Raw genomic sequence first — 15,607 nt, forward strand, 5'->3', positions numbered from 1 at the left:
TCTGTGAGGTCTGGCCTCTACCAAGGTCCAGTGAATGATCTACACATGTCAGCATGCTGTCACCCTCCCAGGATATGACATAGGTTCATAGGTTCATAGGTTGGTACTAGGCTATCAGCCCTAGGGCTTATACAAGCCTAGCCATAACAATTCCCTGGCTATTTCTTCCCACACTATTTACTTCCCTGGACCCCTGTCTAGCAGGGTGACTGACGTGATCCCTGGGGAGAATTTCCTTTCTCCCATGCAATTGTCAAGGTTCCTTTTGAAGAGGGCCAAAGAGGCACTCTGCTTGACATGTATGGGCAGTCTATTCCAGAGTCTGGGGAGTCTCTGGGTCAGGAACCTATCCCTCCAGCATGTTTTGTTTATTGTGATGACAAGGTTTATATCCCTGGAGTGTGTGGCTCTGAGGGATTGGGATTTATTTACGTGTAGCATGTCCAACAGCTCTGGGTTTGACATGGCCTTATATGTTAAGCAGAGACTGCCTCTGAGTAGACGATATGTGACAGAGTATAGCTGGAGTTTTTTAAGGCAGTCAGCATAGGGCATCTGCTTTAGGCCTGTGATTCTTTTGGTGAGGTATTTCTGTGGCCTTTCCAGTTGTTGCAGATGTCTTGAGAGGTACATACCAAATGGGGCATTGTATTCTATAATGGGTCTAATGAAGGATAAGTACAGTGGGACAATGACCTCCTTTTTTCTGGATGAAAAGCCCTTAGTGATGAGGTGTGCCACATAGAAGGATTTCCTGACTGTTGTGGCAATGTGGTTATCGAAGGTGAGACCACTGTCCACCTGTGTCCCTAAGTCTCTTATCACAATTTTGGTGCTTAGTGTACTGCCACCTATGTGGTAATTCACGGGTACAAGTTTTTTTCCAAAGGGGATAACTATACATTTCTTGGCATTGAGCTTGAGCCCATGGATCTGGCACCATGCATCTGTTTCTGTAAGGCCTTTTTGTAGAGTATCCACATCATTTGGGGATTCAATAATGGCTCCCAGTTTGCAGTCATCTGCGAACTTTGTTAGCCAGAGTCCCTTAGTGTTGGCCTGTACTTCAGAGAAGTAGATGCCAAACAAGAGCAGTCCCAGGACTGAACCCTGAGGTACTCCACTTGTCACTTGCCTGGAGCTGGATTTGGAGTCAGCTACTTTTACAGTGTGGATTCTGTCAGTAAGCCAGTTGGCAACCCATTGGGTGCCATAGGAATTAATGCCCAGCTTAGTAAGTTTATCTATGATTCCAGGGTGGGGGGTGGTGTCAAAGGCCTTGGTGAGGTCTAGATAGGCTGTGTGGACCACCTTACCCTTGTCCATGGCTCTGGAGACTGATTCGAAGACATCAGTCAGGTTCAGGAGACAAGATCGGCCCTTCGCGAACCCAAACTGGGTGGGGTCCAGTGTTTGAAGGTTGCCAATGTCTTTGTTTATAAGTTCCATGATAATACGCTCCATGGCCTTACAGATAAGGCTCATCAGACTGATGGGACAGTAGTTTCCGGGATCCAAGGTGGATCCCCCCTTGTGGAGTGGGATAACTGTAGCGCAGCGCCACTCAGTGGGCATGAAACCTGAGGTGAGGCTATGATTAAACATGACATTTAGGTGAGGTGCAAGTTCATATTGTAGTTCATGTATTACACAGCCTGGGATGTCATCTGGTCCCATGGATGCTGTATTCTTAGCTTTGGAGAGTGCATTTTTTACCTGTGTGGCCGTTATTACCAGACTTTGGCAATCTTCCGGTATTGAGATGGGCCATTTAGGGGGTGAGAGAGGGGTGAAGTTGGCACAGAATCAATCTGCCAAGATATTGGCAATATCCTTGGGATCAGTATATTTAATGCCATTCTGTTTTAGCTCAGAGCAGATCTGAGCATTGCCATTTAGATTCTTGACATAGTTATAGTATGCCTTGTGGATGTCTTTGGAAACTTTGACAATTTTATTTTCGTAACTAGCTTTGGAGGATTTTATGAGGGATCTCCGTTTCTTACTGAGGCTGGTAAGGGAGTTTTTTGCATCCTGAGATTTTCCTCTTTTCTGCAACAGTTGCTTCCTTTTGTTATAAAGTTTGTTTATGGCAGGGGACCACCAGATTAGCTTCCTTTTTTTGGAGGAGAGCATCTTGATTCTATCTGGGATGGCACAATTCATGCATGAGTGGATGTGCTCGTACATTGCCTTAGTGTAGGATTCAGCAAACTTTCAGTTCCCATCTGCATGGGTGTCATGAAGTTTGTCACTTCTGACTTGAGTAGCATGAAGTTGGCTTTGGATAAGTTTTTTATGGAGGTTTCCTTACTGGGGGGGGGGGTGGGATGTGGATGTTAAGGGTGATTAGTTTAAGGTCAGACCTGACTAATGAGGGGGTGACCATAGGTGTGGAGCATCGATTTCCCATGTTGGTAATGACCAGGTCTAGGATATTGGAGCCCCTGGTGGGACTATGGATTAGATGATCCAGGGCATTGGAATTTATGAATTCCAAGAACCATTGGGCAAAGGTGTTGGTACATGAGTAGTTTTCCCAGTTAATGGCAGGGTAGTTAAAATCACCCAGTATTAAGGTGCTTGGTTCTATCTTAATATTTTCCTGTATGTTTAGAAAGGTGTAGTGAGAATCTTGGAGCATGGTGGGGGATCTGTAGCAAGCTACAATTTGGATTGCAGTCTTACCTAGTGTTAGTTGCACCTCGAGAATTTCAGATGCATTGTGTTGGGCAACTAGCCTGGTGGTGTGAATATCCTTGGTGAATATGGACACTCCTCCACCTTTAGTGTTTTGGTCCTGGTTTGGTGGCCGAAAAGTGTGGTAAGTGTTGTAGCCTGGTATTGCAAGGGTGCTCTCTGTAGCCTTGAACCAGGTCTCAGTTACTGCACAGATATCGGTGTTCTCCATTTTTAGGAGTGCCTCGAGAGAGTGCATTTTGAGGTTTAGACTTCTAGCATTGAGTAGCATTGCCTTCAGATTTTGCATGCTTGTACCTGTTACGGTGGTGGTTTTGTCCTTTGAACTTTGCCTAAAAAAGGCACTATAGGGGTGGCAAGAGCCTTAGCCAGTAACCTGAATCCCACGGGTGACAGGTGCAGAACATCTCTGGCAAAGCATCGTGGTTGTCGATCATGTCGTCCCAGGCAGACAGATACTGGATCCCCTTTGAATGACACCAGAAGCTTAGCCAATTGTTGAAGTCAATCATTTTGTCCTTATATTGTGGTATAATTCTGGGTGAAGGCAGGATGCTACTCAGGGCTAGGGTCATACCTGCCTGGGCCACATGATCCGAGAGCTCTTCCATGTCTCTTTTCATGTAGTCCAGGGAGGTACGTCTCAAGTCATTCACTCCAACATGGAGAATGACAGAGTCATATTTGTACTTGTTGTGGAGTGACTTGAGTGCATGCATTATGTGGTGGATCCTGGTACCTGATAGGCAGCTGACTTGTAATTTTCTCCTTGTTCAATCTGGTGAGTGGGACATCAGTGTGCTGGACTATAGAGTCACCTATAACTAAAGTGTTAGGTACGTTGTCTTGCCTTAGGGGCTGTTGCTGGGTGGCACACTGGTGTTTTGAGCTATGTGACACTTTGGTTGTGATTGGTGTTTGTTTGTGTTTCAGCTTCAGAGGTCCTGGCAGGTTACAGTTAAGAGCCTCCGCATATGTGGATTTAGTGTTGCTATATGTGGGTGTTGGCGGTGTGGGTTTAGAAGGGCTATGTGTTGCTTGATGTGTAGTGTGGGTGTTAATCTTCTCCTCTTGACTGTCTAGCACAATCTTGGGTGGAGAGAGCTTTGCTTCCAGTTTGGCTATGTAAGTGCATCTCTCACAGGTTGTAGTGTTGGGTGGTAGGAGGAGAGAGTTGTCTGTGTACATGAGGCAGTTGCTGAGACATGTCTATCTTCCCTGCTAGTCCTATGAGATGCCCAAGTTACTGATCACTCCAGGGTCACTAGGGTAATAGTTAGCATTTTATATATTCTATACCACAGGATATGGCAAACCTCCTATATTTTGGAACCAGGAGGGCTTGGCTAGATGTGGAAATAGACAACAGGAGATTCTATCCAAAGAAATGAAAAATTTCATAAGATCTGGCATTTTCCTGGTTAAGGTCCTGTAGGAGACGCATACACTTGTGACTATTGTTGACCTATTCCAGCATGATAAGCAACCGACATTTTGCATAGTTTGAATGATTGTTCTTTTGTGTTTAAATGTCGATGTCGTAATTCTGGCATTCTACAAGACAACTTTACCGGAGTCAGAGGCGATACTAGATTATTTTATAAATTGGCCCTTGCTAGTCCAAATTTTTGATAAGAACTTAGCAGAACAAAATACAACCTTTATATTCTAGTGCAAAATATCACAGCTAGGGTATTGAAGATTGGATGTTAGTTGTGTTGCTTCAGTGTGCCTTTCCTGCTATAGTCAGATGAGGAAAGTGTGGACAGAAAAGCTTTGTAACCTGCTTTAATTATTTTTATTTTGTTTTACATTTGTTAACTGGGGTAGAACACTGATCCATATAGACTGCTTTTGTGTTCAGTCCTGGAGCAAATGGAGTAGATTGTATTAATGTACAAAAAGTATGCAAATCAAAACACATGAAAATTGTGAACAGTATGAAGTTTACATAAATGTATAACACGTATTACATGGCAAAAGTAAAGGTTAGTGTCGATGCTATAAATAAAGCTATTATCATTTAAAATATTTATAAAATGTACATATGTTTCTCCAAAGGTTGGAAAAGCAGACATGAGTATGAAAGGAGAGATTGAGAGAAGAAAGGAGAGGGTAAGAGGTGATAACTGAGGGTTGCAGATGTAGAGGCAGGGTGGCAATGGGACAAAAAATAAGAGCGAGTGGGAAAGTACATGTTGAGAATGTGGTAGTAAATGTTTAAGGGCAAGAATTGTATTTAATGAGAAATATGAAGAAACTGTATTTAATGAGAAATACGAAGTTAAGATGCATACAAGGTAAGTCAAAAAGCAACATAGTGGTAGAGAGAATATGGCAGAGGTGGGGTAGAGAAGATGTGATACTTTGGGGAGAAAAACATTTACAAAATGCTTCAGTAAAAAGAATGATTTCAGTTGCTGTCTGAATTTGTGGAAGGAGGTGATGGCTGTTAGGTTTTCAGGAAGTGATTAGCATGTGTGTCGGGCCATTATTGAAAAGCTGTGGTTTGTGCTTTGGCGTTTGTTTAATGAGGTGGTTAGGAAGAGGGGGACTGAGAGCTAAGGTTCTAGGAAAAATTTAGTTTTGTGAGTTGGTTAGCAGCTCACGTTGACGGTGTATTTATATATTAGTTGGTGGTTAGGGATGCATAGAGTGCATTTTTTTATTCATAGGTAGCACTTTACCTTTGCTAGAATGGAGCAAATGGTCTCTTTAGAGTGAGCCAGGGTGATAAATATGCAAATATGATTTAGATGTTATGTAAAGTGTGACTTTTTTGATGCTTTGGCAATACCAGGGAGATTGTATGCCATCTGGGTAAAATGTCTACTAGTCTCCATTCTACATAGAGAAATACAATATTTTTCAGCCCAGAAAAGGAGACTATTAATTTTGGATTTTGTGATGTTGGCATGAAATGGAAAGCTGTGATACTGTTCTTGCCAAAAGGCATAGTATTTTATATATGTTAGGGATTCTGTGGGTTCTTTGGGAATAAAGGTATCCTCCAATTATGTGGAACCAAGGAAAGGGTTAGTCTTGTTCTGAAGATCATGGATTTTTTGGTGTTTAGTATTAGGTTGTTAAATGTGGACTGGTCTGATAATGAGTTGCGATCCTTCTCAAATTCTTCCTTGATTCTGGTGTGGCATGGATAGGACTTCCACGTAACCATATTGTCAGTGTATAGGATTATAGGAGTTTGTGGGAGGTTCTTAATAAACAATCAAAACAAGTATGGTAAAAGAACAGACCAATGAGTTACCACTTTAGAGAGTGGTGAGTAAGTCGAGGAGCTGTTTCCTATTTTGATTTTGAGGTGTCTGTTGGAGAGGAAGTTACTGAAGAGGAAGCAGTCAGAACTTAACCTAACATTTAGCAGGGCACTGAGAAGCAGTATATGCATTTCCAATTTGTTTGTCTGCAGTCCTTCTGAATTCATGTTGTTTGTATATCTTCCTGACCTTATTGTATACTAGCATTTCAGTCAATATGTATCTGAAAATTACAACTACAAATACAGATGTCAATATTCCATTAGATTATAGGTTTGTATGTAGCTATGAAACCCTATTTCCCTAATGTGCTTATACTGATAGTTTCCTTATATGAAGCTAATAATAATTTGCAATGCATGAAACTATTATACTGATATAACTGTATGCAGAAACTCTGATGATATTTAAAGAAGGGCCGACATTTTACCACTTTCAAACCTGCAAAATCTAAGACGTCACTTCTTTTTTAAACTCTTTATGTACTGTTATAATAGTATAACAAGGATGAAGAATGTGTCCTTGGTCTTTCCTTGACTGATTTATGCTCAGCTCAAACTTATCTATTTCCAAATGCTACATCATCTTCAAAAATTTAAGTAACAACTATAAATATGGTTGAATCTGTACAGTATGTGATAAACATGAAAGCACAATGTGATAGATTTCTCAAACCAAGAAACATTACTTTGATACAAAAACCAGTACTTGCATATTCTATGCCACCATCTCACTGTGTAAATTTTATTGCTCTTAGGTATGCATCAGGCAATGATTTTCAGTTCAGAATATGCTTGCAAACAGAAAATGAATCTTACTTGAAATCAGTATACAGAAGCATGGTAGTGTTTTCTGTTTACAGTATATATTCCATGTTATTTTTAGAGCCAATTCTGTGACGTGGAATCCACACAAGATGATGGGAGTCCTGCTGCAGTGTTCTGCCATTCTTATCAGGGAAAAGGTATAGTATGATTTGATTGTTTTAGGGTACCATGAACAAAGACATGCATATGTTCACCAATGAAATGATTAGATAGGTACAGAGGTAAAGACTGCTCTATAGGTATGCTGACAGACAAATAAATGGTTGTTTTATAATATGGTGCTTCAGGTGAGATAAAGAAAATTTGATTTGCTTGATTAGAAAATTATGTTCAGTGGACTGTTCGGTCATTTTCATAGACAATTAGTAGAAATGCATTATCATTTAAGGAACTGAATGAAATAATTCTGCCACACAAAATTATTTCTTTTGTATAGCAAAAGGAATAATAGTTTTATATTCAGGAGCATGACTATCAAGTTATTGAATATCAAGTAGTAGAAAACACAATTTGTAAGAAAATTAACTATGTTATTATAATAGTGAGATTTTATATAAGGCACTTACACTTGGGAAGAGCTAGATGGTGTCATTCAAGTCATATTGTGGAGAAGAAAGCCATGGTTTGCAGAAGGAGGCCACACTCCCATATACATTCAATGAACAAGGCTAGCAAACTCAAGTGCTCATGCTCAGCTCCTACACTGCATGTTGGTCACTTCTTCAGTAGGTGATTGGCATTGCAGTGATCCAGAACATCTCCCTTCCCAGAGTATGGGTCAGCTGTTGCCCTCACATTCCCACCCTCCCCCACCCAGGTCTTCCAGCACTTCAACTGCTAATTGGTCTTAGGTCATCAGGCTCATAGTCAAGGCTTCAGTCCTCTGTGCCAGAGTGGCAGGTTGGTAAATGCAGATTTTAGTTAATTAATAGCTCATTGTTTTCTGCATCTGCAAATTATCATTTCTGTTAACATTATCTCATAATTTTAGTCTTACTATATAATCTGGAATGCTTTCCTATTTAGTTTTCTTTTATTTTTACTTATATTTGTTAACTGTGATGTAACACTTATCCTTGTGGACCTTCTTCAGCTCCAGGACCAGGGTTACAAGTTCAAAACAAGTTATGTAACATTAACTGTAGTACTTTACAGAGAGAATTTGGAGAACAGTAAGGTAATACATATGCATTTAACACAATGTAGAAATGAACAAACAAAGACAAAACAGCACAAAAAGCCATTCCCAAAAAGATTTGTATTATCCATGGTCTCTCTGGAAACACTAAATCTGTTTAAAATATATACAGTCAGATGTTGTGGAGAAGGACAGCTGGGGGATAGCATGAATAGTTCTACTATTTTTCAGCTGCAGATGCTGAAAGAATTCACTCATCAAGCACAGCTCGGTGACTATGAAGTATCTGCTTGTTGTTTTCCACAGGAAACCACTGCATGAGTGTTTTCTAAGTGTGTACCAGCAATGGTTACTTTCTTTAGAAAGATTAATCCCTTCTTTGTGTTTGTGGAGATATGGAGTTGATATACATAACTTTTAGGGGTTTGAGGGGCTTGCCTTCCACATGGCAGGTTTAAGGGGACTTGCTTCTCGTTATGCAAAAATCCAAACATTTTTTATTGAGTTGATTTATGACCAGTTGATTTTGGGAAGTTGGGTCCTTGTGGAGATGTAGCTTGTCAGGTCATAGAGGGATCAGTATGAATAAGGGAAAGAAGAGTGAAGAGTGGGATACAAATTAGAAATACTGGTCAAAGACTAGAAGACTGGAGCTATAGAAGATGGTGACGATGAGTTGATGGTTGACTGTTTCCATGATCTGTTTATCATGGTATCAGAACTAACAGAAAATTGTGTGGCAAGTATTCTAAGTGACTTCTCCAGTTATGAAGCACTTATTCCATGCATATTTAAAAAAATGATTCTGGCTCTGCATGAAATTCAGAATAAGAGGATATGATTTAATATATTTTGGGAATGCTTTCCCATATTTTAGAGAAGGTGCTGAGAAATCACTGTCTGTGAAATCTATTTTATTGAGTGGTATTTGTAGGTATATGCCTATTTTTCCTGAAAAAGGATACTTGATAAAACTCTTAAGTTCCTTTGAGGTACATATAAGCTTATATCATGCCCTCCCTTTCTAATTTTTACAGGGATATGCTTCAAATCTTTTTTTCTACTTTGTTGATCTTCTGGCGCAGACCTGAGCGGTCTTCATAGATAGACTATGAAGAACCTCCATTCTGTCTGTTATAGATCTATTACTTTAATGCATTCCAAAAAATAATACATTTATGATCAAAATACAGCTATGGCTTTTCTTGGATTATTTTGTTGATTATGAAGCTTTACAAGTACAATTTGAGTATCTTACTGAATATATAACAAGAACAGAAAAGTTAAACTTTGTGAGACAAGACAGTGTTCACCCTGTAACAGTTTCATTGCATGGCATATTTAAATGAATAAGGTCTCATAGCACTACATGTCATGTTTTTTCTTCATGGATAATTCTAATTGTCCTCTAATTGTCCCTCATAACCTCTCTAGTCACAATTAAACCTTCCACCTGGTCTTGTGTTATAACATTTTTCATTATGTTACAGTATCAATCTGATTATTACACAAGGATTCAAAGGTGACAGACATTTGTCTTTCATTGAATCAGGATAGAAAGAGAGAATATTTACCCACAGACCTTACACTTCTTTACTGATAACTCAGAAATACAGTTCAATAATTAATCACAGCTTATTCTGTCTGAAAGACATCCAAAAACTGTATAGGATGGATGTATGCTACACATTAGTACAACCCCAAATATATGTTTACTGTTTATCCTTTATGGAATGAAATAATAACCTGCAATTTTGGATTTAGTTATTCAAAATGCATCAGACAGTCTTTTACATTCAAACTTGCCTACTGTTTTGATGGTCATAGATTCGTGGGAGGGGGTGGTTGCAGCTGAAATTCTAGACAAAAACTGGTTAATGCATTTTCTTATGTGGATATATGGATGCGTTATATTTCTAAATGAGTTTCAAATGCTGTTCTAGTATGTAGTGTGCCCCCACATTGGTTGGTATTGAGGCCATTTACTTATAACTAGGTTAATAATGTTGCTGCAGATGTATGCTGTGCATCTACTGTGCCTCTTTTCACTGATGATAAATGTTTTGTTTTTGTTTTATATGTGATTGCAGTTATCACTTGGCACACTGCTAGTAAGTGGGTGTTAGATTACTCTGGGAATCCTTAGCATCTGGAGACCATATTGTTTATTTATTTATTTGTTATTTATTTACCGGGAAAGTCTAATTGGGCAAAAATTCAATTTTCAGCTGAGGCCCAGGGAGAAAAGTTCCACACACATAATCATTTAATAAAGTACATAATATTAGCATACTAAGTACAATACAAAATGACAGTGAAACCGTACAATAGAGAAACAATAGTACAAAATCTTACAAATAAAATGTGAATCTATTATTATTCAGATATGCAAATGCATTTTTGAAAGATAATCATTGAGATGCAGCAAACAGCATTATGTTTTTTATTCTTTCTGAAACAATGCTGCCTAATAGCTGATAGGGATAAGAACCAAATATGTACAGCATGTATGGTTCACTTCATTTTACATTGTCATAGGTACTATTAGGAACAGTAAAACACAGCACCTACAGTCTGTATTAATTCAGCCATACTAATATGCTTGCAAAAAAGATGATCCCTGAGGAACAGAATATAGCAACGTGATCTTGATTGTTTGAAAAGTACTTTACTGTGATATTCAGTACTGAGCCGTAACAAACAAATGTAAGGAAGAAGAATATTTCACTTTAAAATCTAGTAGAGACATTCAGATGTTAGGGTGTTTTGTGCATGATTAAAGTAAAATAATCTCAGGTAAAGTGCATTGTGCATGAATGAATTCCTAGATTCTCCAGATTCTAAACTATGCTAGGCATATTAGGATTATTACAGCCTCCAGATGTTATTCCATGAGCAGTAGAAGTAATAAAGATGTGGAATGAGAAATCAGTTTACCAGATACAAGCTGAAATGTTTTTCTCTGTACTTTATGATCATATAAATGTAATATAGAGCATTTTAAAATGACCACAGGATAGCAACATACAGCACTTTACTCTTGAATGGAAAAAAGGTCAAAGACTGTTGACAGGCAAGGAAATGATACTTGATACTTTTTCATAAGATCATTAATATTAATAGTACTTACTGGAAGCATATCATTTTGATGTTTTATTAATTTGTATGTTAGTTTACTTTGATGTTTGTTGATGTTGCCTTTGCACATATGTGTAAACCAACATAAATATACTCAAGTGTAACGAATCAAAAAACTTTGTTGCAGTAATTGAACAAAACCAACACAACAATACAAGCAATATTGCTAATTAATATAGCAACAGATAAACTGCTAAAATTAAACTGTTAGAAACAAATAGATTTTCAGTAATTTTGAACTAATTTAGATTAACACAGAAGAAACCAAATTACAGTATATCAAATTTAACACATTGTTATCTGAATTAATTTCCTAGAACATCACAGATATCCTGGAATGCACAACTAGAACCAAATTAAACATAAATAGCATCTCCAGTGTTGCTAAAAGTCCAAAGATAGTCAAGTATTAGAACAGAGTTGGAACATCACTTTATGTTTCAACGTACTGAAAAGGAAAAGGAAGGCGGATGGCATTAAAACACAAATGCTCCTCACAAGCCCTTAGAAGCTCTGTACACAAAGGTAATGTATCAAGAGAGGGCACTTCAGACAAACATCAAATACACCACCGACATTTAGTAAAACAGAGAATGGAAATTATTAGAGGCACAGTTGGATAAAGCCTGTGTATTTCAAGTGTGTATTTCAAGCAAACATACAAATGAAATCATGGGCAAGAATCCCACAAATATAATTTCAAGCTTTTGGAGAGCTGCTATGAGAATTCATTGACTGCAGTATTTGTCACAAAGAATCATTTAAATGCTGTTTTTTAGTAAAACAATGCTGACGTCTTGTTTAGCAATTGTGCAATACCCCTGTAATATATTTTGCAATATTATGTCTATAAAATTACTACTAATCTAGCTATCTTAGTCACTGTTTGGTTAAACCGTTTTACATTATGGAGTTGCCTTTGAACATTCACAGGTAACTATAAACTGGTTTTGTAGAAGTGCTATAGTAACAAAGCAGAGGGCTAACATGAATAGCGTGCATCATTAGAAATGTTTCATCACCATTATTTGTTTTTGTTTCTCAGCAAGCATAATATAGTTCATTAACCTTTAGTGCTATAATACAACAACTGTACAGAAAAGCATCATTATTAATTAGGTAACAGCTAAAGTTATTGGAAAACAGCTGTACAAAACTAGTCTCATAGTTGTTTTATAAGAGCATGATATTAATTTAATTGGATATGCTGATGTCACAAACATCAGATTATAATGTTGTGTTTTGTTTATGAATAGGGAGTTTTGCAAGGCTGCAATCAGATGTGTGCTGGGTACTTATTCCAACCAGACAAGCAGTATGATGTATCATATGACACAGGTGACAAAGCAATACAGTGTGGTCGGCACGTGGACATTTTCAAATTATGGTTGATGTGGAAAGCAAAGGTAAGAATTTACAAATGTTCTTCCTTGGGCTGAAGCTATATATTTACTGGCATACACAATAGCATACACTGATAGTGCCTCACTTGTTTTTTTAGTAGAGTTTGTAGATTATGAGAAAATAACATTTTAATCAGTGTTTTCAGAATACAAAAAACATTGTCTAATGAACATAATCATTTGGTAAATTAGGTGCTCAGCCACCAGGCCTTACTGGAAAGGCAATCTTTTTGTAAATGCTTAGCATGACTTTTACTAAAACAAATCACAGTCTTGGAAGCTGTATGGATTTGGACCTTTCCATTCTGTAGGTGAACACAATACTGAATATTGTTATTCTATGATAAGGAGCAAAGAAGAAGCAATCTATTGATTTTAGATCAGAAAAGCAAATTTGCTACTGGTGGCTCATTGACAATAGATAAAGAAAGCTTAACAGAGCTGTGTATGTGCCATTAACAGATGAAAATATAAATGCCAACTAAATATATGCCTTAGTTTTCACTCAAAGAACTGCCTGTATTTAATTAATTGAAAATGGATTACAGATCTAATACAGCTGCAGAAATAATGAAAAATTGTGATTATTATTCTTGCTTCTTGATGCAGGGGTAGAGCCTGACTGTTACACATGTGACCAAGGCTTGATTAGTGGTCCTGTCACTGGAAGAAGCAGATGGGAGTAATGAATGGGCCATGGTCTGCTTTCCTCAGCTGAGAGCGAGAGCATAGTTTGCATGCACTTGGAGGCATACAGGGTGGTGCAGTCTCCTTGGTGGTGACTGGTGAGACCACCACTCATGCTGCAATAGAAGCAGACTTCCTGGAGGGAATGCCCTTGCAGAAATGAGGGGACAAACTCTGTTTACAGCCTACTGTCTGCCCCCTCCTCAGCACTTCATGTGGTATGCATGAAGGTGGGAAGAAAACCTGAACAATCTTCTAACCACTCCCGATGGGTGCCTGGATGATGTTCTTACTCAGCTGGTTCTCACCTGGTACAAGGAATGAATGGGCAGATTGACCAAGACCAGGAAAGATGGGTGACAGGCAACAGGGGCAAAATGTTACAAAAAACTGTGATTATTAATGCACTTGATCTTGGCAAGAAAGTAGTTTTAATTGCATATTAGTTTTATCGTCTACGTTTAAAAAGTTTTAGTAGTCATTAATATAGTACATGCATCAGTTTTGTTTTTTTATACATTTTTTTTTAAAAATAGGGTACAGTTGGATTTGAAACTCAGGTAAACAAATGCCTGGAACTGTCTGAATATCTGTACATGAAGATTAAGAACAGGGTTGGATATGAACTGGCCTTCAATGGAGAGGTATGTTCAAGAAAAAGAATGGTTATGCAAGTATCGTTAACAAATAAGTTAACTTTTGCTTAAAGCAGAGAACAGGTAATGTCTGGTGAAAGTAGACTGTACAAGTACAAACTCATTTTTAACGGAAGAGTCATGAATTTGTATCATAATGCACATCCAACATATTTTGAAATGGTGCTGTTTCCATCTTTAACATCATAGCTACAGTTGATTTTAACTGGTATAAATGCAACAAGCCAAAATCACATTTTGTCACCGATGCCCATTTTTAAAATGCATTTAAGAAGAAGAAAGTTGATTAAACCATAACAAGCTTTTATCACTGTTGGTAGGCTTGCGCAGATGTAACAATGCACATTCAAGCTGGCATTGCAAAAAGAATGCACCTACCTTGTTAGTGGGTTGTTCTAAAGAATTTATATTGCATGTAAAATGCCAAACAGCAAGTGTTCTGGATAAAGGATAGGCTCCAAGGGAAGCAGAACACCAAAACAGAAGTAAATAGAACCTTGTCCACCATGGCTGGATACAAATGCTTTATTTAAAATACCAAAACGTAAGCGCTTTCACAGTCTCTATGACTGCTTCCTCAGACAACTTTAAACAACTAAAGCACATTCTTTATACAGTTAAAAATCAATTAACAAGTAATCTATAGCGATTAGGGCATTTAAATCATCCCTTACACTTTGCTACTAAAAAACACTGAATACTTAATGTACAACCTTGTTTATTAAAGTTCTTTTTTAAAAAATGTATTCACATTTGTGTACACATTTTAAAGTGCTGTGCATATGTGTGTTAATGTCTGAGTGCTCTGGCTTTTAAGAATGGTTTCAGTCATACTGCTTCATTTATACCTGGTGGTGTATCTGCATTAATTTTAACGATCCACTTCTGCTCAGCTGCTTCAGTCCTGTTTCTCACATCACCTCTTCTCATCCCTTCTCTGATAACCTCTAGAACAAAGAATTTGAACGTATGGTCTCTCCCTTCTGCCTCAACATGCTTGGCCAATGCACTGTTCTCCTTTCCATTAATGATGTCTCTATTGTGTTCTAATAAACAGTCCTTAAACATCCTGTTTGTCTTCTCTATATAGAAGACCATGCATCTCACACAGAAACTAAAATACACAACATTCTTGGTTTGACAGTCAGCATAGCAATTTGCATGAATTGCTGTCCAACTGTATGTATGTGTAAAAGTAGTGCAAGAATGTATGAATTTGCATGCTGCACAATTTCTGCACATGCAAGTCCCTAGTCTGGAAGATGCAATAGGTGGCCAAATCATTTGCGTTTTATAACATAACTGTTGTTTAAAACATGTTTGTTTTTAAAGGAGAACAGTGGAGTGTCCGCCAATACTTCTCTAAGCTCATCTACTGCTGTCAAGATGTTCCAGTTCTTCCTGAACACCTCAAAGAACACATTAATGTCACTAGAAAATGAAATTGGGAATCTGATCTTCCCATTGCCTGATCTATTCATGTTGGATGCAGAATCCACCTGCTGTGCAAAATAGGCTTGCCCTCTGTTCCCCCTTTCTTTCAATGATTCTTCTTTACATTTATCCAGTTCCTTCCTAGAGTATCCTCTTTCTAGAAATTCTTCCCTGAGATTATCCAGAGCTGCTGTTAACTATGTTTCATTGTTGTGCAGTCTCATAATTCTCAAGATCTGACCTTTCGTGACGTTAATCACGGTTATCCCAAATGACTGGGGCATAGACAATATTAGACAACAACTAGGTACTAAAAAGGTCTATACTGACAGCAAAATTAATTTTA

General features: G+C 38.0%; 1 protein-coding gene across 2 annotated transcripts in view; it reads left to right on the forward strand.

Annotated features, from left to right (window-relative positions):
• GAD1 (glutamate decarboxylase 1) overlaps positions 1–15,607 on the forward strand; it is a 357,526-nt gene that overhangs the window by 299,102 nt on the left and 42,817 nt on the right. For both annotated transcript variants that reach the window (XM_044075515.1, XM_044075514.1), the window contains exons 13-15: positions 6,864–6,942; positions 12,338–12,487; positions 13,708–13,815. In XM_044075515.1, the coding sequence (XP_043931450.1) occupies positions 6,864–6,942; positions 12,338–12,487; positions 13,708–13,815 (337 nt within the window). The remainder of the gene's footprint in view (positions 1–6,863; positions 6,943–12,337; positions 12,488–13,707; positions 13,816–15,607) is intronic.

This window comes from Protopterus annectens, chromosome 6.part1, assembly GCF_019279795.1.
Source record: "Protopterus annectens isolate FY-2018-M chromosome 6.part1, PAN1.0, whole genome shotgun sequence".
NCBI classification, from domain to species: Eukaryota; Metazoa; Chordata; order Ceratodontiformes; family Protopteridae; genus Protopterus; species Protopterus annectens.